Source organism: Psilocybe cubensis (genome assembly GCF_017499595.1).
Source record: "Psilocybe cubensis strain MGC-MH-2018 chromosome Unknown contig7, whole genome shotgun sequence".
NCBI lineage: Eukaryota > Fungi > Basidiomycota > Agaricomycetes > Agaricales > Agrocybaceae > Psilocybe > Psilocybe cubensis.
This window is the reverse complement of record NW_025952845.1, coordinates 1-25,000: the sequence shown is the minus strand read 5'-3', so window position 1 is coordinate 25,000 and position 25,000 is coordinate 1. Positions and strand designations below refer to the sequence as shown.

The window sequence follows — 25,000 nt, the reverse complement described above, 5'->3', positions numbered from 1 at the left end:
CGAGCCAACCTGTAGATCTCATTACCACCCATTCCATGGTTCGCATGATCCATTCCTTTGGCTTTGGTATCGGCGCGTGATGGAGTGCGGGATGCCCACTCATACAAAATGATGTATACGTCACGTAACTCAGACCTTCACGACATGAGGCAACGTGTCTGGGATCGTAGTCCACCCGGGCCAAACCATGCTCAAAGATCAGATCACCTACGCGATAGACAGATGCTCTGCCTGATTCTATGTATAAATGAGAGTTACGAAGGCCTGTCGGATCGAATAGCTTAGGCGCGGGCACCGCAGTGTATGTCTTCCGTTTACGAGATGACTTCGTTTTGGTGGACACGTACTCGTAACGGGGGATCATAAGCATTGACACCCCCCACGATCCTTTCGAAACGACAAAGCCTACATCGCCTTTGTATACACCTCGTTTAACCTTGAGCCATTTTCCGACCGATAGGTTCGTAATGTCCCCTCCCATGTACAACAGTTGCTGAGCCTCATTCTTATCGATCGGACTCAGGAGCACGTCCGTAGTTTTTACGATGATGCCGGGCGATCTTTTGATAAGGTCAATCATAGGCTGATCCATCAAACATTCCAAGTATATGTATCCATGTACAGAACTGCGTGAAAACGCGGACCGAATATGATGTTCTCGGCGCGAGTTTTTGAGTAAAGAAGCGACCGCGATTTCTTCGTATCCGACCTTACGTATTGTTCATCGATATGGTTGGCAACACACAAATTTAATTCGATGGTATTAAACTTACTTTACATCCAATCCTCCATGTAGGATAGTCCGTGGGCAGATTTTCGAAGCCCGAATCAGTGTTTCCGTGCGGTGACAAAACAGTAGGATTGTCAGCGTTTGAATACAATGGTTCCACACCCCGGTACATATCAGAGGCGGGCAGTGAGTGAGATCTACCACGTGTTCTCTCTTCAATTTGTTGAATTACGAGGGCCAGTCGGTCTCTCTTTGTAACAGGAATGGGTTTGTCCATTGCCACAGATGATGAACCGTCACAATCTTCATGGGATTGAGTTCCGTCGTCGATGAAGCATTCTGCGAGTAAATTTGGTTTATCTCGTATGTTGGAATGACATGAGACTGAGTAAAACGAAATATTATGCGCACCAAATTCGTCAGATTCGGCTGAACCATCCTCTGAATCTCCGTGATCGACATTCGCTTCTAAGTCCAAGAATGGGTTGGGAGCCATAGGTAGTCTAAAAAGAAGCAGAAAAAAAATTAAAAATTTGCCGTTTATATGTATAGCATTGCGTGAGTAGATATAGACATACTAAAGCAACGACTCTGCAAAGCAGTCGCTGACAGGTTTAAGGTGTTCTTCAAAATGAACTATCGATTTGAACACATTTAGAATACCATCAATATTTCTATCATATATCGTAATATAACCTACAGCCTAACAAATATTGTATATTAGCCTTGAAGATACGAATACTGGTACGATGTGGCAGCAAATGACAACGTCGAAAAAGGTGTTCAAGTCGGATAGGCACAGTTCTTAAACAGAGCGGTGAACGAAATTTCGGCAAGTTCCGATATCCCTTTGATGCGAAGGTATTAAAGGAACATGTACGACATTCTCCCACGCTTTTGGATCGTCCTTTCAACCACACGATGCTCGATGCAATGTAGTCTATGGGTTCAGATTATACAGCTGAGTCTAATAGACTGATACGCTGCGACACTATCGAACGATAAATACCATACTGATATGAATATAAACAGTTGTTATCTGAGCATGTATCAACTGAGGCCTCCATAACCATAAAACACTTTGGATAAATTTTCATCTTATTCCCTCGCGTAAATAGCATACAATGCATGTTTCAAGTTTCCCCCATTTACGGAAATGCGTAGCCATTGAGATACATCATTAACAAGGTCATGAACATTACCCTCCTTTACGCATCTATTTCCAGTAGTAATGCCGTCGTGGAACCACACGTCCCCTTGCAGGTCAACATACCGAGAAACAAAATGATGTTGCCCGCCGTAGACAACCCCAGTAAGCTTATACTCTACGTTGAAACTATCCGATTTGAACATAATATCAGGGTTTATAGCAAACCGTGGCGAGCATATATCCACTGTCATAATGTAAGGTAATCGTTCAACCTTATGGCATAGCGACATATATACGATATGCTGATTTTGTGCACACGAAGGGCAATTCTTCGAACTCAATCGTTGAGCATCGCTCAGGTTAAAACCTAAACTGTCTGAAATAGAAGACACCTCCTGGGAGTCGTCGTGGAAAACGCCAGTGCGTGCCACACTTATATATTCGCCTAGTCGCATTACGGGTCTTTGGTCATTGTAGCCGCATTTACTGCACACGAGAACAGACATTCCAGAAGATCGCTGGCCCATCACAGCGGTCATAACTCTGTCAATGTATGTCATATTTGGACCCATAGGAAAATCAAGCGGGCTGCGTGAGTGCATATCGTTTCTGACGTCGTTTCGTGCGCTCTCTAGAGAAATTGATCCATTCTGCACAAGTGCGAATTGTCCGCTGAGTCTGTCTAATAACGGTGTCAAATCACTGAATCTATTGGTCCACATCTCAGGTGCACTTATCCATAGGTTATATAACACGGTAAAGATGGAGTCGTAACTGCAACTGTAGTTGTCCGCGTCCCACTTTGTACCTACAGGTAGGACCGCAAACTCGGAGGGTGTGCTTAGCAACATTCGTTTCCTCGGTCCTATACAGTCTGAGCGAATTGGTTGGCGCTTATTGCGCTTATCTTTTGCCCTGTCGGTGACAATTGCCTTAACACTGTTGAGAGACCAGGTGCCGTCCTTTTCCGGAGTTCTGATAAGCTGCTTTGATGAAGAGACTGCCAAGGTAGGATGCCAGTCTGTACCAATGGATTGCGATACGTCGAGAAGCATGAAAGACCGAATTGTCGGATTCCTTAATCCATGCAACACGCCGTCTGGAAGCTGTCCATTGTATTTCATGGTGGTGATATGATCTAATATATTGAGTTCACGGAATTCCTGGCGCAGGTGCCCACTAATACCCTTTGTAATCTTAGACGCATCGAATCTACCGAGTAAGATGGTACCACTGGCGTTCGAACTTCTAGATACACAGGTGTAATAAGACGAATGATCCTTACAATGATCTAAATGTATCAAGTTATAATCTCGCGTCTTACCTTGAGACGAATAATCGGTCATGGCAAAATTGGGCAGCACTAATACCTGCTGGCGGTTTACATTGATTTTTGTGCCAGACTTGAGAGTACATGTTACTCGAGACGACGTTCGCGTAAGTGGAACAACATTAACAGGCAAGTCAGCTAATGATACAGGGTTCGGCGGTCTGATTAATTCCACGAACAGCGTATCAAGTACAGGTCTACCAAACGCACCAACAGAAGATTCCCATCCTACGACGACAGCCTCCTGTCCTTTAGTGATACACAACTCTGTGGCGTCGTTATGCCGTATCATAACTGGCAGACCTACGCACAGAGAAAGTTTTGCTGGCACTTGTTCGCTAGAACAGGCGCTGCGACCCCATAGGGCTTCCTGAAGACGCTGGGACATCTTTGTCTGTTTGGTTGCTTTAGACGATCCTGATGGTCGTCCGCGAGGCCTGCGAGTTTCTCCTTCTTGTGTACCCAGACTATCGACAGAGAAAAAATGATGCAATGTACGTCCGCTCTCTTTAGCGTATCTTGCGATGCCCTGCTCATTGAACCTATCCTTTTGATTATTCCACGCAGTGATAACAGATACGTTGCGAAAAGCAGGGTCAGTCAATATAGGTTTACCTTCAATAGTCGTCAGTTTAGAAGCTAACCTTGACTTGAGGAACGATATATCAGCGTCTGTACAGGCGGCATACCGCATGTTTTCAAGTGCAGTGCGCAACTTTGCGTCTTCCTCAGTCTGCGTTTTTTGTCTCATGTTTTGTTTTAGAATAACGACAGTCGTGAATTGGTGCCAGAATATCTTGCCTAGAGTAGCTTCTTGCTCGGACACCTTCATGCGAGCGTCTTGCGTATGTTTAATGGAAGGACTATAAAAGGGGAGATTACCTACCGGCGGTAGCTGAGCGAAGTCACCAGCTAAGATCATTGATATACCTCCGAACAGTGTATCGTCGTTAAACACTTGTGACAGACGTCTACTAATGGCATATAAATCCCTCGACGACAGCATAGATATTTCATCAATAAAGATATACTTGACACCCTTTAATCGAGCTCGTACGTCATTTATTACTGCGACTTCGTTTTTTGAAAAGTCTTGACCACGATCCGACTTGGACCGTATTCCTAATACACTGTGATAAGTAGATCCGTTGAGGAGTGCAGCAGCGGTACCTGTGGGTGCGAGAACCACAAATCGGTGAGATTCGCCTCTCGACTCAAACATATGAATGATAGATTTGATCACTTGACTTTTGCCAGTACCGCCCATGCCACCGAGATGCATCCTCAGCTGACCAGGCGACAGCAAACTAGCGTGATTGGCAACAATACGGAAAGCCCTTTCCTGTTCCGTATTCAAGGTGAAATCGGCGACTGTAGAATCTACTAACACATTATGTTCCATTTGCTTTGCCTTGTACGACCTGAGCAGATAATCCGAAGAAACTACTTTGACGTCATTAGTAGACTCTTCGTTGGAAATATGAATGTTTGTTATATCATCTGAGGGATCTGAAGGCACGTAACCGGACAACTTCTGTTTAAACAGTCTAATTTTTTCAGCTTTTATTAGAGATGCCCAGCTCGTATGCGTCTTGTATTCAGCAGGCCTGAACATGCTGACTTCTTGACATGTAACATCGCTAGAGGCGTTAGAAAACAATCCTGCAGATTGTATGATGCCATCTACTTCTCGCTTTAACAACACCTCTCTGCGGTATGCCTCACCAATCTCTTCATAATCTAAATGATCTTCACCGAATTCAAGGCCGACAAAGTCGTTGTATTGATCGTCGAGACCGCAACCATCAGGATAGAGTTCATCCGTGTAAACATCTTGTTGTTCTCCGTCTTTCCTTCTTAACTGTGCGTGAAAATCGTCTCTGTCGTCTAAACATTCATATCGCAGATTAAAGTTATCCATTAGTTTCAACTGTCGGTCGGAAAAAGCGTAAATGGTGAATGCATGTTCCCAAGTCTGATGCAATGATTTCAAATCTAACCCAGACCTCCAAGGTTTGAACAAGGTCAGCATACTGCAACAATAATACTCTCTGTCGCCTTTGTCGCGCCGTGGAAGGGGACCGCCTAGAAAATTGGGGACAATATTGTGCGCTCGGGATGAGTCACATTTGACTACGTGAGTGGAATAAAGAGGGTGCTCCTCAGTGAAACGTTCAAAACTTCTTTTGTTTATTTTAATATTTTTTCGCACACCGTCATATTTAACACGTTGATCAGAATCATCATCTGCAGGTATACCAAGACATGCATCAATGAAATCTTCCATCCCCCCGCCTTCACGTATGTCGGACGCATGATCATCTTCGAAGGTGAGTGTTTCACTACGCAAACGCTCCATTTCATTTTTAGTGAGCTTACGGCGCTCATAAGATCTAATCCAGTCGAATAGAGACATGTCTTCTTGAGTGACTGGGCGGTATTTATAATCATCTACATTACTAGAACCTACATAATGACCGTCATGTCGAGCTAATATAACTTTCTGTTCTTCATCTTCAGCATTTTCTAGATCCTCTACGGTAGGTAGGTGGGCGGCTTGGTCATCAGTGATACCGGATTTATGACTGCTCCTTGCGTCACTTACAAAACTTCTCCACCAAAAAGGTACAAAGGTATGATCAGTGTAATGATCAGGGTTGCCCAATAAATACAAGGAGGCCATCGGAGAACCTATCTCCATCTTAGAAGACAGAGAGTTGACAATTTTAAGCATCAACCTTCTGCCTGCGTCTTTACCTTCAATCTTGACATCGTCTTTAACTTTTTTTTCTTCACGTTCAAACACGTCATACATAGAGGTAAATATCTGATACGTTTTCAATGCGGGTTTGCTAATATAGTCTGATATATAATATATTATTGCTTTTATCGAAGTACCCGACAACAGACATGTCACGTCGGTATTACTTCTTGTGAGGTACGACAGCGGAAGAGTAAAGGTATTTAACATCGCTTCCAACTTTTTCAAAAATATGTGACCGTCGACGTGATCGACTTGAGACTGTTCGTACAGCCTTCGCGGAAATCGTGCTTTACAATTTCCATTCCAATCCAGGCAACCTTTCGGGCCCTTAGGCATATTTTTTATACCTTTTGATCCGTCAGGGTCATCAATTTGCTGACCGTATGAAACAGTGCATCTGTGCACATTGGACTTCAATATGATATCATCGACTGTAGTTTCGTAATTGTCCCACCATTCAGCATTAGAAATGCATGATGTGCAGTGGTCCGGACCATTGGAATCTTGACAAGCATGTTCTACCGGTATAGGGAGTGTTAGAGTCGGATCTGCGTAACTGGAATTTACAGCCTCGTCATCCTCTTGTATAATTGAATGAAGTCCATCAATTTCTTTGTCGTAAATATGTGGCACGCGGTCTTTAACAGTCTGCATGTTTCCTGTAAGAAATTCGCCTTGATGACAGCCTTCCAAATATGATAGAAGGCTCGCCTGAAATGCAGAGTCGTTGTTCATAATACGGTCACGGATTTGCTGTGGAGACAAGCAATTCTCAATCCATAGTAACATATGCAAATGTAAGGTGAGTCTTCCCTGCTGTTCTACCGTACCATAGTACGCTGAAGTTTTACCATACAAACCTCGATGAATATTGGATCCGACGCCTAGCACGTGTTTAATAAACAATTCAATTATGAGATGAAAAAAACGGGCAGCCGATACGGGATTCTGTGCAACCAGTCTATTCCTTTCAGAAGAAGGTAATATGTCTGGTGTAAAGGTCAGCTGTTCTTTGGCATAATATATTGATATAGGATGTCTGTTATCGGCAGGTGACAAGGTTATAAACCATATTGGGCAACCTTTGAAAGAAAGCAAAGACCATATCTCATTGCGCATATACTTTTTAGACGTGATTGACCCTTTAACATATCCTCCAACGTGGTCAAGATCATCTAAAAGTTTGTAACAGTCTTTCTCACTGTCTGTTTCAGGTGATACATGGTCCCCATTTACAAGACGAGAGGAAATGTCTTGAAGAACCGTTTTGTCTATAGAGAGCAATCTTTTAGATATCGCATCAAAATTACGGCGTTTTGCAACAAGAAAGCTACCAGTAACGCCACCTTTCAGTTGCTCGTGATTGAATGCAATAATAGGAAAATAAAGGTCGCGCTGGAAACGCTTATCATGGTGCATAAGCAGTATTCGCTTATGTTCTGACTCTGAAAGTTTACGCTTATGACAATGCTGACCTATTCCACCATAACCGTAAGGAAATAGCCAAGGGAACATCTGCGGATAGGCCTGAGGATTATCGTACATAGACTGCGGTTTTGGATCATGCCCAATAGCTAGCATTTTGCCTTCATTTTCTATGTGTTGCAAGGCTTTTGCCTTCAAAGCTTGTATGGACATATTGCCATAGTCTGTTCCACTCAAGCCATGGACAGTAAACGGACAAGGTCCGTCTACAGTTCCTTCATCTTCGCCTTCGTCGTGTAGACTCATTGTAGACTCCATACGATTAGTACCGTTGCGCTGTCTGTAGTCTACAGCTACGGGGACACCTATCAGCGGGTAAGACTGGAGATTTTTCTTGGATATTTCAAGATCAATATAATCCTTATGGTTAAGTTTCAACCATTCCAGAGCATCTGCGACCTTATTGCGACGCACTAGCATTGGACTACGCTTGAACTCTTCTTCCGTGGGTTGGGTTGGTCCTGTAAATATAAAGGCAAGTACCTCGTCAAGTTCTGGCTTTGAAGGAGGTAATTCATGATACACTTTCAGCGTTGGATTAGAGTACATGATGACATTTGCTGTCATTTTAGCCCGCCCAGAGGAAACTCTGACCAGACAGCGATTATGCCGAATGCGAGCAATCATCATGCGCTCTGCAAACGAAAGATCTTGCAGCTGAGAAGGTATTTTACCTAACCACAAATGATTTGCAAGCGAATGTCTCGGCACATGACCTTTTTTCAACGCAGCAGAGCAAGTATCGCATACATGGTTACATGCAGGATCGATCACAGGGCCCGGGATGTCCTTCACCGGGTCGTCAGGATGTAATCTCTCTACACGGGTAGCTCCCTCAACTGCGAGTATGTCAAGGGGATGATCAAACATAGACAAGTGAGTTAAATTATGCAAAGGCTGCAGCAGACCGCAGACCATGCAGCCTGCTTCCTCCAGTAGAGATGCAGATGAATCAGCGCAAAATCCATTGATGATTTCCTCTATCAGAAGCTTTGACGGTGGTTGTGGCGGAAACACATGGTCGTTTGAAGTGTGGTCAGAGTCTGATGTGGATACAAAAGCATCACCGTTGAGCATGTCAACATCGGAATTAGCAGATTCTGCGCCTGCCTGCCTCTGACGTTCTCGAGATGCTCGTTTATGTAGAACATTTTGGTTACGATTATGCATGATTGACTCTTCTGAATTGACTGTACTAGGTATTGCCTCAAAGATATATAAATGAGTGGAACATATACCACATTCATGACCATCTGTTAATTTTATCAGAGCAGATTTTTTGGTCTTGGAATTAAATGATGTAATACCGTGTTCTTTCAGTACATCCCGAAGCTCGCTTGAAGTGAGCCATTTGGTTGCACTTTGTATAGAAAATCGACAAAGAACTAGACGGCGTTTGTGGGGTGCGGACGCTTCGGCAGAGAGAAATGACTCTAAATCACGTATGTACGGCATATACCTAACGAACTTGTATGTATCACTATAATTAAACGATGCTGTGCCACTATAGGGTACAATATGACTTTCTATTAAAGCAGATGAAACGAAGCGAGAAAAATTTACAGCACTGTCTGTAAGTTCAAACTGCCGATCTGGATTACAAGAAGATGAATTGCTCTTAATTTTTCTATCTGACACTGATACCACACGTTCAAAAATACAGACATTACGAAGGCAAGTTCCGCACACATGATCACGCAAAAGTTCAATGGCATTGCCTCTATTTGTGGTTGAATTGATGCCGTACACTCCATGTAAACTTGCAATAGACCTAATTTCAGAAACAGACAGCCAACTAGCAGTGTCAAAGAGAGAGAACCTAGCAACTATTAAATCAGATATATTGTCAATGGAAGTTGAAATGTGAGCGTCTGTAGCAAGGTACTTCACAAATCTGTATTTAGTTTTAGCTTGAACGGAGGCACATCCCGTATCTTGTACCACACGGTATCGCAAAATCTCTGAGCTGACAACCTTTGAAACACCGCCACCTCCGCCTTGCAAGACATCGGAAGGATGATAGTATGAGCATTCAGAAACATTAGCAGTAAATGAGATGTAGTGGAAATAGTTGAGACCGAATAACCAGGAACACTGAAACGGATACATTAGAACGCCCTTCGATACTATATTAATGAAGGGATATTTCTCTGACCAAAGACGAGGTTGCGTGTAATGTCTGTCGAGCGTGAATTGATGCAAGGCGCATCTTGGCAAAATGGCTACCAGGCACCTATTATATTCCCACTTCCTGAGATGATTACGTTGGAGCAACAGAGATACTAAAATAGAAACTCTACGTGTATACGTTGCAGGCGTGAATCTTAACCACAAATAAGCCGACATTGAATGACAATCAATATATATGAAGCGGCGAAATTGCGAGTGCAACAAACGCACATTTCCATACGAGTGGGACTGTTTGACGGGTATCTCAGAAGCGGACGTAGTAGTACGATTCAAGCAATGCATAACATGAACTAATACTACAGTAAGACGCACTCTACAAACTTTGTGCCCACTTGATACGCTGCTAGATCTAGTACATGTACGACTACGCAATAGATTATTGCCAGGAAATCGAACATCGTAGGTTGGAAATTCCCCACAGGGTAAGCAAAAGTCTATTGACCAATTATTTGTTTTAAACAACTGTTGATTGACAGCTATACAACTACTAAGCATCGATATTGTTCGAGAATCACCAGCATAATTGGATGCGTTCAAGGAGTGTACATTAATGCAACATTGTATGTGGCCACATAGGATTCCTACAAAATAGCGACAAATGTCAGATCATACACAGTACACATAAGGAGAAGATAACTCACCCCAACCAGAAACTAAAATAAAAAGAGCGTAGAAATGAAGTGATGCGGCGAGCATATATAAAAGAGTAATGTAAGTTTCAAGGTAAATAGATATGTTCACTAGTCTGATGGATATGAGTGTGAGATCGATCAAGGGGGGGGGGGAGGAATGTGTAGGAATAATTAAAGGAATCGCATCGAGGACCCTCGATTTATATAAGTAGACACTGACAACAGGTAACACCGGGTAACTCTGTGTAGCGTACGATTATTGACAACGGGCGCTTAAATTTTGGCAGAGGGGACACGCAAAGGAAAAGCATATGTCCAACTGTAATGCCATGATAATATGTATGTATTATTATATCGGGAGAAATTTGTACGGAAGACAAGTAGAATATGATACGAAGCAGTTGATAAGACAGAATACTAACTGGATATTCAAAGATACAGGAAGCAGAGTACAAATGACACGAAGAAAGAACAAAAACATTGAAGTAATAGACTACGCGACGTATATGATACCAAAAAATAACAACAGATAGCAAGGAGAATGTAAATAATACCATAACTATGTGTATTAAAAGACATTAGGTTTAATGAAATATTCAGTCTTCATCAAAACCTGCAAAGGACTCCTGTTCTGCCTCTATGTCGCTGGTATCGTGTTCCGTACCGAACACAACGGCATACTGTATGTTGGTACACAGATGAAATGACCGTTCCTTCTCGTATTGAGTCATAGTGTACGCCACCATAACAAAGGAGTTAGGTGGAATCTCTCCGCGACGCCATCTAGGTAGCAATTCGTCTAACCGGTCGAGGTCAGTGTTGAAATTGAAGGCATGGTTACGTGAATCATATATGGGAACTAATATATGACATTGTCAGTGGTTTGAAGCACATACAATGTTGATAACTTACTAGTGTCGGTTGAATCCATCATGGTCTTGAACCTGGTGCTTGATTTAAGTGCTTTTCGGCTTCCTCCTTGGAGTTTGGCATCTTTCTGTCCAGAAAGTATGCCGGGTGTCCTAGGAGGTTTTGAAGGAGAGATTGATTCCCGCTCCGCTATTTGAGTGAGTGTCTGAGTGAGTACAAAAAGAAAAAAAAAAAAAAGTAAGCATATGTGCCCACTGACATTTAACTCCCATAGTGCCAAAGGTGATTGCCTTATCACGGATAGAGGCTACCATAACCTGATGTCCGAACGCCATGCAAGCAAATCCAGCGAAGCGTTCCCACTCCTGGTGCATCATGTGACCAGACAAAAATTTGTTACACAGTCCTTTGGATATCGGCTCCAATAGATACGAATCGCGGGTGAGAATTGCACTCAGGCAGATAGCAGGCACCGAGTTGCACTGCAAAGTGGCACGCTTACGATCGTTTCCCATATACAGGATGCTGACGTCCAGAGGCGAAACCCGCGAAGGATTGATAAAGTTCTTGTTCCTTACAAAAGTCACAGCGTCATAAGCGTTTCTATATAACATAGTAGAGAGAGTAAGCAATACGCATCATTAAGTAAAGTATAGCAAAGGCTTTACGAAACTCACTCAAAATTCATCTCAGGGAAATTCTCACCGCAGAGAGAAAAAGAAACACAGTCGACTGGTGCCATGACATTAGGCGAGTTCCATTGCTTGAGAATACCATGCCTTGAAATAGTCAAAACAAAACATCGATTATCTTAGAAGGTAAAAACTTACTGAAGATTGGGAAGGTCAACGTAAGTGCTTTCTAAAAGACTATCTTGTAAATCTGTCTTCGTAACTTCGCATTTCTTCGGCAGATGTCTTAAGGTCAGACACAAATCAAGTCAGACAACAGATTGAAGATGACATATGGGTACGTTAACTTACTTGACCGAGAAGCGCATGGTATCCTCCATCAGAGCCGGCCCGTTCAATCCAAGACTGGGAGTTTTGTTCACAGGACCGGCAGGCACAACATCCTTGAACTTGCGGGGAACTCGAACTGGAGTGACAGGTGTAGGGGGAGCTTCAACAGCGGCATTGATTGGAACAGCTGTCAAAGAAGATTGAAACTGCACTTGTCGAGTTTTTGGCTGTTCAGAAAGACTGGCCATAACCACATCAGAATGCGCGTCGATAGATTTGGCACTGTTGAATAAAGGTAGATAAAGACGATCACATATATTGGCATGACGGATATTTACCTTATTACAGACGCCTTAAATTGAACAGGGGGGTCCAAAGTCGAATGTTCGGTTTTAAGAGCATCTGCTTCACTGTACTTTTCATACGCATCATCGAGCGCTTTGAGCAACTTGCTAGAGGAAGGACCGCTGGGGAGAGCATTGGAAGATGGATAAGTGGTCTGATGCATTCGACTCTCTCTGACCGCGTGCCTGATCAAACCCGATTAAGAAGTGATAAAAGAAAAACACCACAAATGAACATTACTGACGCAAACATCATAGCTTCATCTTCGTGAAGATCGATTGGACCGCTGGGAAGAACAATGCGAATGGATTTGCCTTTTCCTGGAATTCTGTAAATCAAGTTAAGTGATGCTCACGTAGACTTTTAGAGCATACACATACTTGGTGCCCAAAATGACTTCAGGTGACGGCAAGAAGGGGTTGATATCAGAATCAGCATCACCCTGCAAAGTAATGGGTGGAGACAAAACAGCAGATCCAGAAATTTCAGACCCAATCTTCAGCGGAGACACCGACAGACTAAGAGCAGGACGTCAGTCAATCGCAATGTGGAATAAAAGAGAACGGTACTCGCTCGATCGCAGCTTCCGAACGCCGAGCGGATCTACGAATCCCAACAGAGCCCTTCTTTGAAACGGATGATTTTCCTTTGTCTTTCTTTGTGGGGGTGGACGCAACGTTATCCGGTGCAAGAGGGATATGAACATCGACAGACTCTTTCTTAACCATAACTTCAGAGGGCAATACGGACGTGGGACGAGCAGATGCTTCTTGCTTTATGACAATGCCAGGCTCTTGTTTGATACGGACCGTTTGGGGCATTGTCTTCTGTGGCTTCTTGCCTTTCTGTTTATTCGGTTTTGCTCTGACAGGAGCACGAATTGTAATACGCGGATGTGAGAACGTATGACATAATAACATAAAAGATGTAAATGATAAACATACCCGCTGGTAGGATGAACAGAGACCATTTCATCCGCGGATGAATCATCGACTAATATGGCATCACTAATACCCTTCTGATATCGGGCGTTGGCTCTGTTCAGAGTATCCAACGGTATTAAGCAGAACGAAATAATGGCGAGATTTGATACAAGCAGTAAAACTTACGAATTATCGACGACTCGAATGACTTCGACCGAAGAATCACTCGAGTAAGATACGTGATTGACAGTCGCATCAACGTTCGCGCTGACGGATGTACGACTCTTCTTCGGAGGGGAAATTCGGGCTCTGAGGTAAATATATAACAAAACCAAAATATCAGCATAACATAAGGGTTATCAGATTGCAATTTCACTAACGGCAACTCCTCATCGGAACAAACGAGCGCAGCATCTTCGATATCGCGTTTCCTATAACGACAATAAAGTAGTCAAAACAAAAGAAAAAAAGTGCGGAATGTGCAGCTAAAATCATACAAGCCACTTGTTGACCTGGTCTTCCTAACAAAATTGTCCAACGCATCTGATCCGCTGCAATACAGAGATAAGAAAACGGAAGGAACGCATGTAAACGACGTGCGTGATTGAAGACACAGGGTAAGATAGTATGGGATACACGTACGCAACAGTCTTGTTCCCCGGTTTGACGACCTTTGCGGCAGCAATGCGAGAGGCGACGCTGTCTAACGGTCCGTCATCAGAGTCAGTGGCAACAGAAAAAGAATCTTCTTTGTTGTCGGGTTTGACGTGGATTATGACGTTGCGAATGCCTTTTGCAGGACGATGTCTGTTACAACGCACAACGTTTAAAATCATAAACTGTACATAGAATAACATGGAACGGCTTACTTGTATTCAGCAGAGGGCGAGCAATCACCAGCAACCACATCGGCATATGTAGGCTTGGGAGAAGCAGGAGCATAAGCAGAGTTGATGGAAACCATAATGTGATTGAAACGATAAAGAGACTTAGGAATACTGTAGATGATAGAGCTCGAGGCAGGTAGAGCGTCGAAGATGGAAAGCACTAAACAAAAAAAAACCAAGGTTTTATAGAAAAGGTTATGAGACAGCATCACAAGAATTCAACATGATAAATACTACTTGGAGAAACATGAAAAACAGAGAAAAAGGATAATAAAATCCATGAGTTGATACGGAGTAGAAAAATGCAAAGACTAACGCTCGGTACGATAGAAAGCGATGAGTGGAAACGCCTTTAGCGAATACCATACACACTCCCGAAGCCACTGAGACAAGCAAGTCAGCACGAATAAGATATTACGCGTGATGAGCGTACCAAGAGCAAACACCATTGTACAGGAGCGATTGCCTTAAGGGATTAAAGACGCCAAAAAAAATGATGGACCAAAATTTGATGTAAAAAAAAAGCCGACAGATGATGGTCGCACTACGCATAAAAACACGAAAAAGGTGAACTAGGCGAAGCGACACGTTGATGAGCAAAGGCAAAGAGCAAGCAAAGCAAGAGGAGCTCCATGAAACGAGAAAAGTAGGCACTCGGTACACCAAATCAAGTTAAAGAACAAATGCAATTTAATGAAGCGCGTCATATGAGGAGACGACAACACCATAGATGAACAACCGACCTAATGCCGCGGTCGAGAACAGGAACACCAGGGAAGAGGAACATATGAGAGCGAAGTAGACAGGGTCAAAACGGCGCCGATAGCGAATAAGCAAGGAGGAAAAATATATGAAAATTTTACAAAATGATCGGTGGTAACAACAACCGGAGAGGAGACAAAACATTAACAACCAGTACGAACCAAGCACGACGATGAGAACGGAACAGTAGCAGATTTCGGACAGAAACGGAAAGATTACACAAGAGGGACACACGAATACGAGTCGGAAAGCGAGAAACATCATAAAACCAAACGGTCAAACAAGGCCAAAAAAAAAAAAAAGTGAAACAGAATCCCACCCTCAACCAATTGCATGGACCCAAACTATAACCAATACGCTGCGCAGGCCCTCATGGACCAAGGGTACTGCGACGCCCGAAAATCGATACACGATGCTATGCCGGTGGTAGACTTTCAGGTATTTTACATATTCATATGGATGGACGAACATACTGACGATTCCAAAAACACGATTGACAGCTCGAAGATCATAGAGTGGTCTACGTAGAACAACCTCGCTCGTGGAGAATTACACGAACGAATTCCACTGAAGAACAAAACTTCTACGTGTACGGCGCAATATGCAGAAACGAATTGCCGCCTATTAAATTAAGGTAAATGATATAACTATATATACAAAATGCATACCCAACTGACCCAATCGTAGTGACGCAACACCGTCTATGAAGAAGAAAGCGATATATCTTCGACAGGGAGTTAGAATTACCGGACTGCGGAGCAACGGATTCAACGACGATGCGGTTAGTATAAAGCATGTACACGAGATGATGAAGACATACCTCAAAAAGGAAGACATAGAGGTAAAGCCGTGGAACTTAAGCATGTACGAAGGTCATTGGGCGGTCGACGCAAGTACGCGTTACTTCACACCTAGAAAGCATGCGCCGACAGAAGCAGGACTGGCGTTCGATATGGGTGTAGATCCAGACGGCGTGTTGGCGCACATGAGAGGAGACGATCTCATACACACCATGGACAACAAGGTCGACTATTTGCGAGAAGTCAAAAACGATAACGGTACAAGGTGAGCTTTGTGGTACATCTCATACACAGCGGCATACTAACAGTATCCGATCAATGACTCAGCACATCGCGTGTGGTTCCCAGCGTGTTCAAAGTTGGAGACATAGTCCGAGCGACCATAGCATTCATAGGAGTGATGCACAAAGACAAAGCTGTCGCGATGACCACAGTTCTGAGAGCGCTTACGCTCATACATGATGTGGTTAGTGAGGCAAGCATGTTCAGGGAAAATGAATAACACTGACCTCACAAACAGCAAGACGTACGAAATGGCCCAGCAGAGTTCATAGAGAATGACGCAGAAATCGCGAAGATACCCGTCATGAAGCGCCGTCGAGTGTATGACGAAGATAGAGAAGTAAGACAAAAGATGGAGGACATGACCATACACAGAGAATAGAAGAGAAATGAATATCTTATATTAAAAACATTAGTTGTTAGTATATAACTGCACATTACGCTGACAGAAAGACATAAACAGTTGAAAGACTACATGGCTATCAGGATGGAATCTTCACATCAACATCATTTAGAGCGCGATAAAGCAGATAAAGCAGTAGACATATCCACGAGAAATAGACGGCCTAACAGAGACGCATATTGAGGCAGCTTATGCACAATAAGTACAGACAAGTACATAAAAATATGGTACTGTAGCGAAAACAAAGGAAAGGAATCAAATATAACGACAACGCGCACAGACGGCAACTAACATAGAGGATGAGGAAGAGAGAGAGAAAAGGGGAAACAGTCTCACGGTGCGGCATAAACGAGCAGCTCGCGAAAAAATTTCGGCAATAAGCGAATGAACAAAAGATCAGAATACATAAGCAGAACATTCATTTTGGGAAATAAATTCCCGCGGAAACGCATACCTGACATTGGCCACCTGAGAAAGGCCTGGGAAAAAGAACGAGTCTATACTCCGTATAGGACTCGTAACAGTTGGATCATTTCAGTGACCGCCCACGAAAGCCCATGAAGTTAGAGTTGGAGTGGGACGTACCATAAACATTTCCCGTCATACAAAACCTCTAGTGTAAAGAACATCAAGCCATATGGTTTTTTAGTGCTAGTGAAAACGGGGCCAGAGAGACATTTCCTTCCGCAACGGCGGCCGAAAAGGATTCTGTGATCACATCACCGCTGAACTATCTGAGACTTTGCCTGCTGGAAAGATCCTCAATTGCGAAATTGCAGAATTCTGCCGAAAGAGAGCACGTATGATTTGGTGGGATATACTTGGCCAACTGCGATGAAGTTGGAATCTTATTGATGACTTTTCTCCGCGCAGGTGTTTCGCTGCTGGACCTACTATAATAAATTTTCAATCGGATTTCAAATCATGCAGTCATAACTCTTACCATCGTTCGGTAATATTTCCAGGTTCCAGTTGATATCAGTGGTTCAACGTTCAATGTTCGCATACTGATCCAACGGTCGTCACCATGGTAAGGTTACAAAACAAAAAGTTATAAAATGCCGTCGCTTTTTTGCGGCTTTCTAATATTTTTTGGGCGGCGATTCAAAATCCATACTATCATCAAACACACTGATTCGTTCTTCCCGCATCCCGTTTCTCTCCAAATTTTGAATGCAAGCTCTAAAGAGGTGATGTATATATAATGTTATTTTTATTGACGGAAAACGGTGCAGAAATGGGAAAAACGAAATAGTAAGATCGAGTCTGCATCCCACTCAATTAGACCCGGATGAAAAATGACAACAGAGTCCTATAATAATGGGAATCGGAATTTGTTAAGTAGCTTGCAATGAGAGCTATATTTTCAAAGTATGGTTGATATCAGTGTGTTAGTACCAGTCAACTTGCTCACAATGTAATATATCTGTTTCCACTGCCCTATCTGTGGAGGGAATAGCTCACGGGGAGGACCGCCGTCCTTCCGCTGGTAATCGGGACGGCTTCATACGCTTCGTCATCCATCCATTGCCGAATGGGGGTTTGAGTGACTGGGGTATGTGTGTCGCCATCCGTTGATTGCATCGGGATGATTGTATAGTCAGTAGGATCAACTCGATGCTGGTATGTTTGATACGTTTGTTGGTGAGGTAGAGGAGCTGGAAGATAAGATTAGAAAGTGTACGCATGTTTTAGGTTGTAGTAATGTTGAGTTATTAGTGATCACCTTCTTGAACATCCGCAATTCCATGGGTGTCCACATCGTAGGAATAGGTACAAAAGCTGATGCTATTATTATTATGTTTGGAGAGTGTGGGGTCTGGGTCTGGTTGACAGTATACATACAACACCTAGGCAACTTCCATATATTTTACAAATCAACACGCGTTCAAAGCGTCTCCTGGCAGGATTTTGCCAAATATTCCGAAGCTCTGTTCTATCGCTCCGCCATTCTTCCACAGCTGATCATCGTATTCGAACGCAAATATCGTCATGCTTGTATCACGAGCGGCGCAGTTGATGCTTGAGATTGCATTGTGTTCATCGGGTACAGATGCCACTGCGTTTCGGTTATTTCCACCTCTGGATGGCCAACCAGACCTGAAACGATTCAACGTGAGTCAGTGAACTGGGCTTAGATGCGAATCAGATGACATACTCAGTTATATATATCTTCTTCCCGGGGCACGCAGCCTGCAACGCGGGCTTGACAGTGTTGTAAAGGAAGCTACCAGCTTGACCCGAGTTGACACCACCATCAAAGAATGCACTACATTTCAACAACGACATATTAGACATGTTCACCCCGTGAAAAGTAAAATTAGTATCCGTACTGTGCATTTGCCCCAACAAAGTCAGCACCACACAGAGCGGGATTGTTTCGAATGTCAACCCAAGTGTGCACCGTGGAAACGGGTGTTTGGACGCCCACAGATTTCAGGTACCCTGTGACAGAACAATAAGAAAATGCAAAAAGATTTTCGAAATGATAGAATAGGCTTACCTCTGACGCTGTATACTTTTGCCATTATATTACCAACAGAATCTTGAACCTACAGAAATCGGTCGACTTTTTGTATGGCAAAGGGCTTCCAGAAGTGATGGCACCAACCTCATTCCCAATGGTTAGGCCGACGTATCGGCCTGCCCCGTATTTGGTATACGCTGCACGGAATCTCTGTACATCATTGCTAGAACCAAACAGCTGTTAGAGCCAATTTGAATACCATATAAAAATGAGTTCGTACTCAATCTGACTTGAGCTAGCTGCAATAGTTCCCTGCAAAGTAGATGATTAAGGCGAAAGAACAATCATTTGAGCAACTTATTTACAAATTGTGCAAATATTCCGGCCATAATTTGGAGACCCGCGGTGGCTGCAGCTGAGGAAGCGAGCTCAAGAGCACTGCAATCGAATCCGATGATGCGTATTATTTTGAATCCCTGGCTTTTGGCATCATTGACCAGTTTGTTCCACTATACGGGCAGGTTAATATCGGATAGCTATTTATACATAGAATATTTTACAGACCTGAGCTTGAGAACGGCAGCCATAAGCCGTCGTTCCTCCAGGACTATTGGAGACGGCGAGACCTGACATGTGGTTAGCTGCCAGGATAGGTGTGACGAAGCTTAGAAGCAAGGAGATTGCAATGGTTGTAAAGCTTTTGGGGAACATTTCGAAAGCTACTGACCAAATTAGCTCGACTTGTCCAGTATTTATAGGGATCAAGTGGTCAAGCATAATCACAAGGCGGCCCACTGGACGGAGAGCCCCAAACACATTCCCCGATTTCGTACATCAGTACGTGTCGGATGAAGCAAAGCTGGTTAGCGCGTTGTTGCGAAGAATCCATCAATTGAAAGGAAGTCAGTGAGGCCTGTAAAGTGTAAGTGTATCCCATGCGAGAAACCCGAACGCACGCATCTAATGGGTATTTACGATCGATTTTGATGCGCACATAGGTAGTGTCAGCCGCTTTGTACTTACAAGACCGACTCATCCCTCCGATAGACACGTACTATGAGCCAACAATTGTAATACGTTAATGCTGAAAGTGCACGAAATTAGAGGTGAAGTGGAACGTACTGGAAACAGTTACTGTCAAAACAAAGCTTCTAGTTTACAACAAGTCGGATTTTATTGTTTTTTTTGTCCTAGTATAAACGGGTCAAACTCACTATTCCTTTCTCTTCGGCGGCTGACCAGAATAACTTAAATATGGATAGTATGAGCGTATGAGTAGACCATTGATGTTTGCAACTCTCCGAAGAGTGGTGAAACAGAGATTGTTACTCTGTGAGGACCTATATCATGGTTGAACCGTATTTGCTTCAACCAAGTACGCACCGTAATATCACAACAAGTGATTGTAGGTTAGAGAAGCACTTTCGTCCAATCGTGTATGAGAAGCGAAACAAATCCGAATTGAAAAAATTGTTAGTTAGTGCCAAGGTCGTGCCCGCGGCGAAACGAGAGGCAAACTTTCAAACATTTTGCGCTGACGTGTCTTGGACGCGTCCGAGAGATGGTCTATGTGAACATGTACCTTTTACTTTGTCTGTACCTTGAATTGCTATGATATTTTATACCCGAGGATTATTTAATTTACATATAATCTAGAATATCGCCCGAAAAGCCTCAAAGAAATAAACCAAAACGCCCGTCGAGCGTGAATTGACACTACCATTTTGAATTGTATAAAAAGGTCTTTCAAACTACCAACAATTTATTATACGTATAATAAAACATCATAATGAACTCTGCGTTGAACCACCCTTCGACAAGCATGATCTTGGTACGAAAACCTTTAAAACTTTTGTAGTGAGGACTCGAACAAAAATAAGGTACTCAGCTTAAAATCCTCCATTCTTGCTATATTCACAAAAAATTTGTTCAACAAGTGAACGAGATTCCAAAAATTGGCGGCTTTAAAAGCCAAGATCCTAAGGAAAAGACAACCAATCCGAAGACGGTCAAAATCTTCCAAAGGCCCCAGATGCGAGTGCGCAAAAACAACGTCCCCCTTCTCACTCGTAGACCAGACATACGAGACTACTGACGAATCGTCGTCCCTAGTCGAGACCGATCGCAGGTCAAGAATACCGCTCGCGACACGAGGTGAAGGTGGCATGTGCGGGCCCGCAACATGCCAGGAATGAGATAGCGTAAGGTAAGGTGCACTGCTTATGCAAAGCCAGATGCAGATAGACATGGGCAGTGCTCGACATGAGCCAACTGCAGAAGCGAATGATAGAAGGACCAGCCCGGGGTCCACAAGGTGGAACGGCCCAGATGGCCGAGCGACAAGATGAGCGTTCAACGACGAGGTGAAGAGGCTCCATAACCTGTCCGCATACGAGACCACATCATGGAAGATACTGGCAGAGAGGTAACGGTGTGCAAGTAGGGTATGTTGGATAGCTTGGATGCCGACGAAGTACATCGATAACCCCACTGACGGGACTACCGATAGAGCCCTGCGTGCTTACTTGGTTCATAGCAAGCCATAAACCAGGTGAAACACGCTGGCCCGCGCCCGCAGATACGAAGAGGTGAGGCTTTCGCCCCACAGCTCCGCCTTACGAGCATAGGGAGAGAGGATAGAGGCGTATGCCATAAAATAGGACCAGATCTTGCGCGCATCCGCACAGCAAACTCTGATCCCAAGGCATATTGATGCCCATGGTCCCGATATGAGAAATCGCGGGGTCGGTCGAAATTGCACCTATCGCTCATGGACATCCAGAAGGACGTCAACTCGTGAAAAAGGAAGAACACCGTATACGGTGAGTTTCCTGTGCGCGACGAGATTGTGGTGGGGGTAAGAAAGAAAAGGCGGCGCCTGTTTCATTTATGAATGCAGACTAACAGACCAAGCAACAACAAGCAAGTCGAATAGGGGTCACAGATTTGGGCTCATCAGTGAGCTTATTTCGAAGCAAACGCTTGCATCTTCGAATCTGAAATGATTGAACAGTTCCAAATTGACTTTCATAAATAGCTACAACGTTGTAAGTAGGCAAGTCGTGATAAATTTGATACAAAATATACTGATTCGTTTCGTTCGTGGTGTGAAGTATGCCAGTCATTTGAACCTAGGCCTTCTCTTCTGATATCGATACTGAGGCTGTTCGTGTGCGGGCGATCTCTTCCTCTCTAAGTCTCTGTCTTCGAGCGCGGTTACGTGGTCCGATAATAAATGAAATGTAAATCAACGGCAGAGGGGACAGGCATAAACCGCTCAAGATGACGAATGTCCATCCTGTGCCGATACCCTTCGCCATAATGTCGATGACTGACACTAGAACTGCACTAAGAGTGCACCTAATCAAATTGCTCTGCAGATGGCTTTCTGTCAGCCATAGGGGACTTGTGCTAGGCTTAGAAGGAAGGCGTACACATGCAGTAACCGAGGAGCTTTGTCCGGGAACCAAGTCGATCATAAGGGTAGTTGATGAATTCATCGCAATGATGGTGAAAACACCAACTGGAAATAGCGTCTCAACATAAATTATACACAGCATGGGACTAATCAAGCTTACTGAAAAATTGCAAAACCAATGGTACCGCGATATGGGTCTTTTGCTGCAGACACCATCCATATCCCGCACACGCGGCTGCGCAAATGACGACAAGGTAAGGCGTGAGCTGAAGTCGTGCCTATCAATAGTTAAAATGATCAGTAACTACCAAACTGGCATGTGCAGGGATGATGGACGGATATTACCCTCTCCAGTGGGAAGTTCTCCTCGCGATCAAGGGTTGCCGACCCTGAGTGCGCTGCCTCGATTCTAATTCGCATCCTCCTAAATTCGCGGTCGAGTACCCGTCCGGAAATAGCACTTCCTATTATAGTCCCACCACCCACAGACAAGAAACACAATCCAAGGGTTGTCTCTGTCAGAAATGGGTACGCAGGTAGCATCAATGACGATACTGTGACCAAAACGCCGTAAAAGATGGCAAAGGCAACCCCGTTCATGTATAGAAGGAGGGCGATGTCGGGCTGCATAAATAGCCCAAATGGATTGCGAGGAATTTTGACGGGGGAAAGTTGTACACTCAGAGGTCTTGACAGGACATCTTTGCGACCTATGACGGGTAGGACAGGCCGGTAGACAAGAAAAATGGAGTCACGTCCGCTATCGACAATATGGCGCACGGTTTCTGGCTGGAAGCTTGAGAAAGAGTTGACGCATGATTAGATCAAGAGATTCTTAAAGCGCTCTAACAGCACAGAGAACTCACAGGATGATCACTAGGACACAAAACGAAGACGCGATGCACAAGAACCAGAAAACGGCACTGAGAAAGTCTGTCAGAATAAACTGTGATCGATTGATTGGAACGCAAACATACCGCCAGCCGAAATGTCCTGCGAGAGCACCTCCTATAACTGGTCCTAAAGCTGGGCCAGCCTAACGAAAATCAATACACGAAAATCTTGGAAAATTCACACTCACCGTAGGGCCAAGTGTAAAGATGCCGAAAAAGCCGCCTCTCTCCGCCCGAGACGATATATCCCCAATGACACCGGCACCTAGTACACTTGAGAGTAATTTCGCAAAGAGAAAATTGTAGACTTACCAATAGCAACTGTACTCGCCGAGCCACATGCCTGTATGCATCGAAGAGCTAATAATAGCCCGTAATTGGAAGTGGGAACAAGTGCCAACCCGACACACGACAGAGATAAAATGAGGAGGCATGCTGCGTAAATCGGTCTTCGACCAATATGATCAGAAAACGGGCCCCATATCATCGGAGCTGCGATATGATAAGAATACTTTTATGACTGATAGCACTTGAGAAACGCACCGATGCCCTGTAGCACCACGTATGCAGTCACCTTTGAATAACGTTGAACAGATGGCGATTGGGATCAAGAGAGAGTTGACATACCGTGAGGTTGATCAACTCTGTAGATTTTCCGAACACCTGAGAGAGAATAGGAATCTCAGGGTAGTAGATGGTCGCTGTGAGTGGGCTGTAGATCGTCAGCAAAATACTATCGTCCGATATACCCCATGAACACACCTGAACAACGCGATGAACGCAGTGAATATGACGATCATCCATTTTTCCTTTTTGGAATACTTTGCAGGTGGGTCTACGAGTGTCGAAGCGCGTTCTGGTGCCGGCGTCACCACGACAGTACGCGTTGCATCTTTAGAGTCGACACTACTGTTTTGCGAATGGGACATGATGAAAGACGCGGTTCTTTGAGCATCATGTCTCAGGCGTTATAAAAGAACTCCTCTTCCTGAGCTTCACACAGCAAGTCATAGCCTGTGTGATCGGTAAAGTCAAAAGGTATTCTCTGCGCATGGCAAAAAAAAGAGCTACAATGAGATGAAGGTAAGTTTAGAACATGTTATGGTCATTACAGGTTCTGAAGGCACTTAATAGCCGAGGACCAGGTAAAAAGTTTCTTTTCCCACGCCACCAAGTATGCTGGCCAGCGAGAATATTATCATGAACGGGGAAATCAACGGAAAAAGGAACAGGAAAGGGCTTTGTCACAAAAACTGTCCTCGAGTCTATTCTCGGTGATATGAACCGTAGTAGCCGAGCAAGTCGCTTAGGCTTTTTTGTGGAAAGTATAACACGGCGCCTGCAGAACAGACATCTATTGGAACCAGATCCACTCTTCGAGTGTATGGTATCGGGACACTGTCCACTGCGCGGGGACAGCGAAAGAGATATGGGAACTAAGAATCCCACAGGCCTGGTACTAAGCGCCCAACTCTTAAAGGTGCGATCTACGTGACAGGGAGAGCACCTTGCAGGGGCCAGTAAGATACTCTTGTCTATAGATAGCTCATTTAGGCTGGAAGGTCAAATAGAATTGAAGAATGTGGGAAGGGTCATAACAGACAATGTCCAACCAGCTCTGGCGGTGTGTAGACAACTGATTATTCCTACTAATGCAAAGAAGCATTCGGAATGTCATTAAATTACTCAGCGTAATGTCAGATAGTT

At 44.0% G+C, this 25,000-nt stretch overlaps 5 protein-coding genes across 5 annotated transcripts; 1 reads left to right on the top strand and 4 right to left on the bottom strand.

Annotated features, from left to right (window-relative positions):
- Positions 1-135: 135 nt before the first annotated feature.
- Positions 136-1,226, bottom strand: JR316_0013558 (Transcription elongation factor SPT5; the record flags this gene model as incomplete). Its single annotated transcript, XM_047899148.1, has 3 exons — positions 136-709; positions 774-1,069; positions 1,142-1,226. Coding segments are annotated over 3 exons (955 nt in total), but the record flags the coding sequence as incomplete, so codon positions are not given.
- Positions 1,227-10,877: 9,651 nt separating this feature from the next.
- On the bottom strand, positions 10,878-14,717 carry JR316_0013557 (uncharacterized protein; the record flags this gene model as incomplete). Its single annotated transcript, XM_047899147.1, has 17 exons — positions 10,878-11,140; positions 11,194-11,356; positions 11,418-11,754; positions 11,829-11,930; positions 11,982-12,068; positions 12,135-12,395; positions 12,452-12,643; positions 12,703-12,786; positions 12,839-12,976; positions 13,023-13,322; positions 13,403-13,495; positions 13,568-13,690; positions 13,762-13,812; positions 14,024-14,188; positions 14,251-14,428; positions 14,637-14,651; positions 14,702-14,717. 17 exons carry the CDS (start codon positions 14,715-14,717, stop codon positions 10,878-10,880), a joined length of 2,568 nt encoding a protein of 855 aa, XP_047741779.1.
- Positions 14,718-15,363: 646 nt separating this feature from the next.
- On the top strand, positions 15,364-16,494 carry JR316_0013556 (uncharacterized protein; the record flags this gene model as incomplete). The annotated part of the gene is made up of 5 exons (XM_047899146.1): positions 15,364-15,468; positions 15,531-15,664; positions 15,718-16,095; positions 16,158-16,296; positions 16,351-16,494. The coding sequence occupies 5 exons, from the start codon at positions 15,364-15,366 to the stop codon at positions 16,492-16,494; spliced, it is 900 nt and encodes a 299-aa protein (XP_047741778.1).
- Positions 16,495-18,392: 1,898 nt separating this feature from the next.
- JR316_0013555 (Cell surface mannoprotein MP65) lies at positions 18,393-19,615 on the bottom strand (the record flags this gene model as incomplete). Its single annotated transcript, XM_047899145.1, has 8 exons — positions 18,393-18,615; positions 18,674-18,784; positions 18,849-18,960; positions 19,019-19,067; positions 19,127-19,205; positions 19,242-19,294; positions 19,348-19,491; positions 19,547-19,615. 8 exons carry the CDS (start codon positions 19,613-19,615, stop codon positions 18,393-18,395), a joined length of 840 nt encoding a protein of 279 aa, XP_047741777.1.
- A 2,498-nt stretch (positions 19,616-22,113) lies between these two features.
- On the bottom strand, positions 22,114-24,222 carry JR316_0013554 (Itaconate transport protein; the record flags this gene model as incomplete). Its single annotated transcript, XM_047899144.1, has 11 exons — positions 22,114-22,356; positions 22,417-22,505; positions 22,561-22,678; positions 22,746-23,196; positions 23,267-23,323; positions 23,378-23,436; positions 23,482-23,558; positions 23,606-23,785; positions 23,837-23,867; positions 23,921-24,005; positions 24,056-24,222. 11 exons carry the CDS (start codon positions 24,220-24,222, stop codon positions 22,114-22,116), a joined length of 1,557 nt encoding a protein of 518 aa, XP_047741776.1.
- Positions 24,223-25,000: the final 778 nt, after the last annotated feature.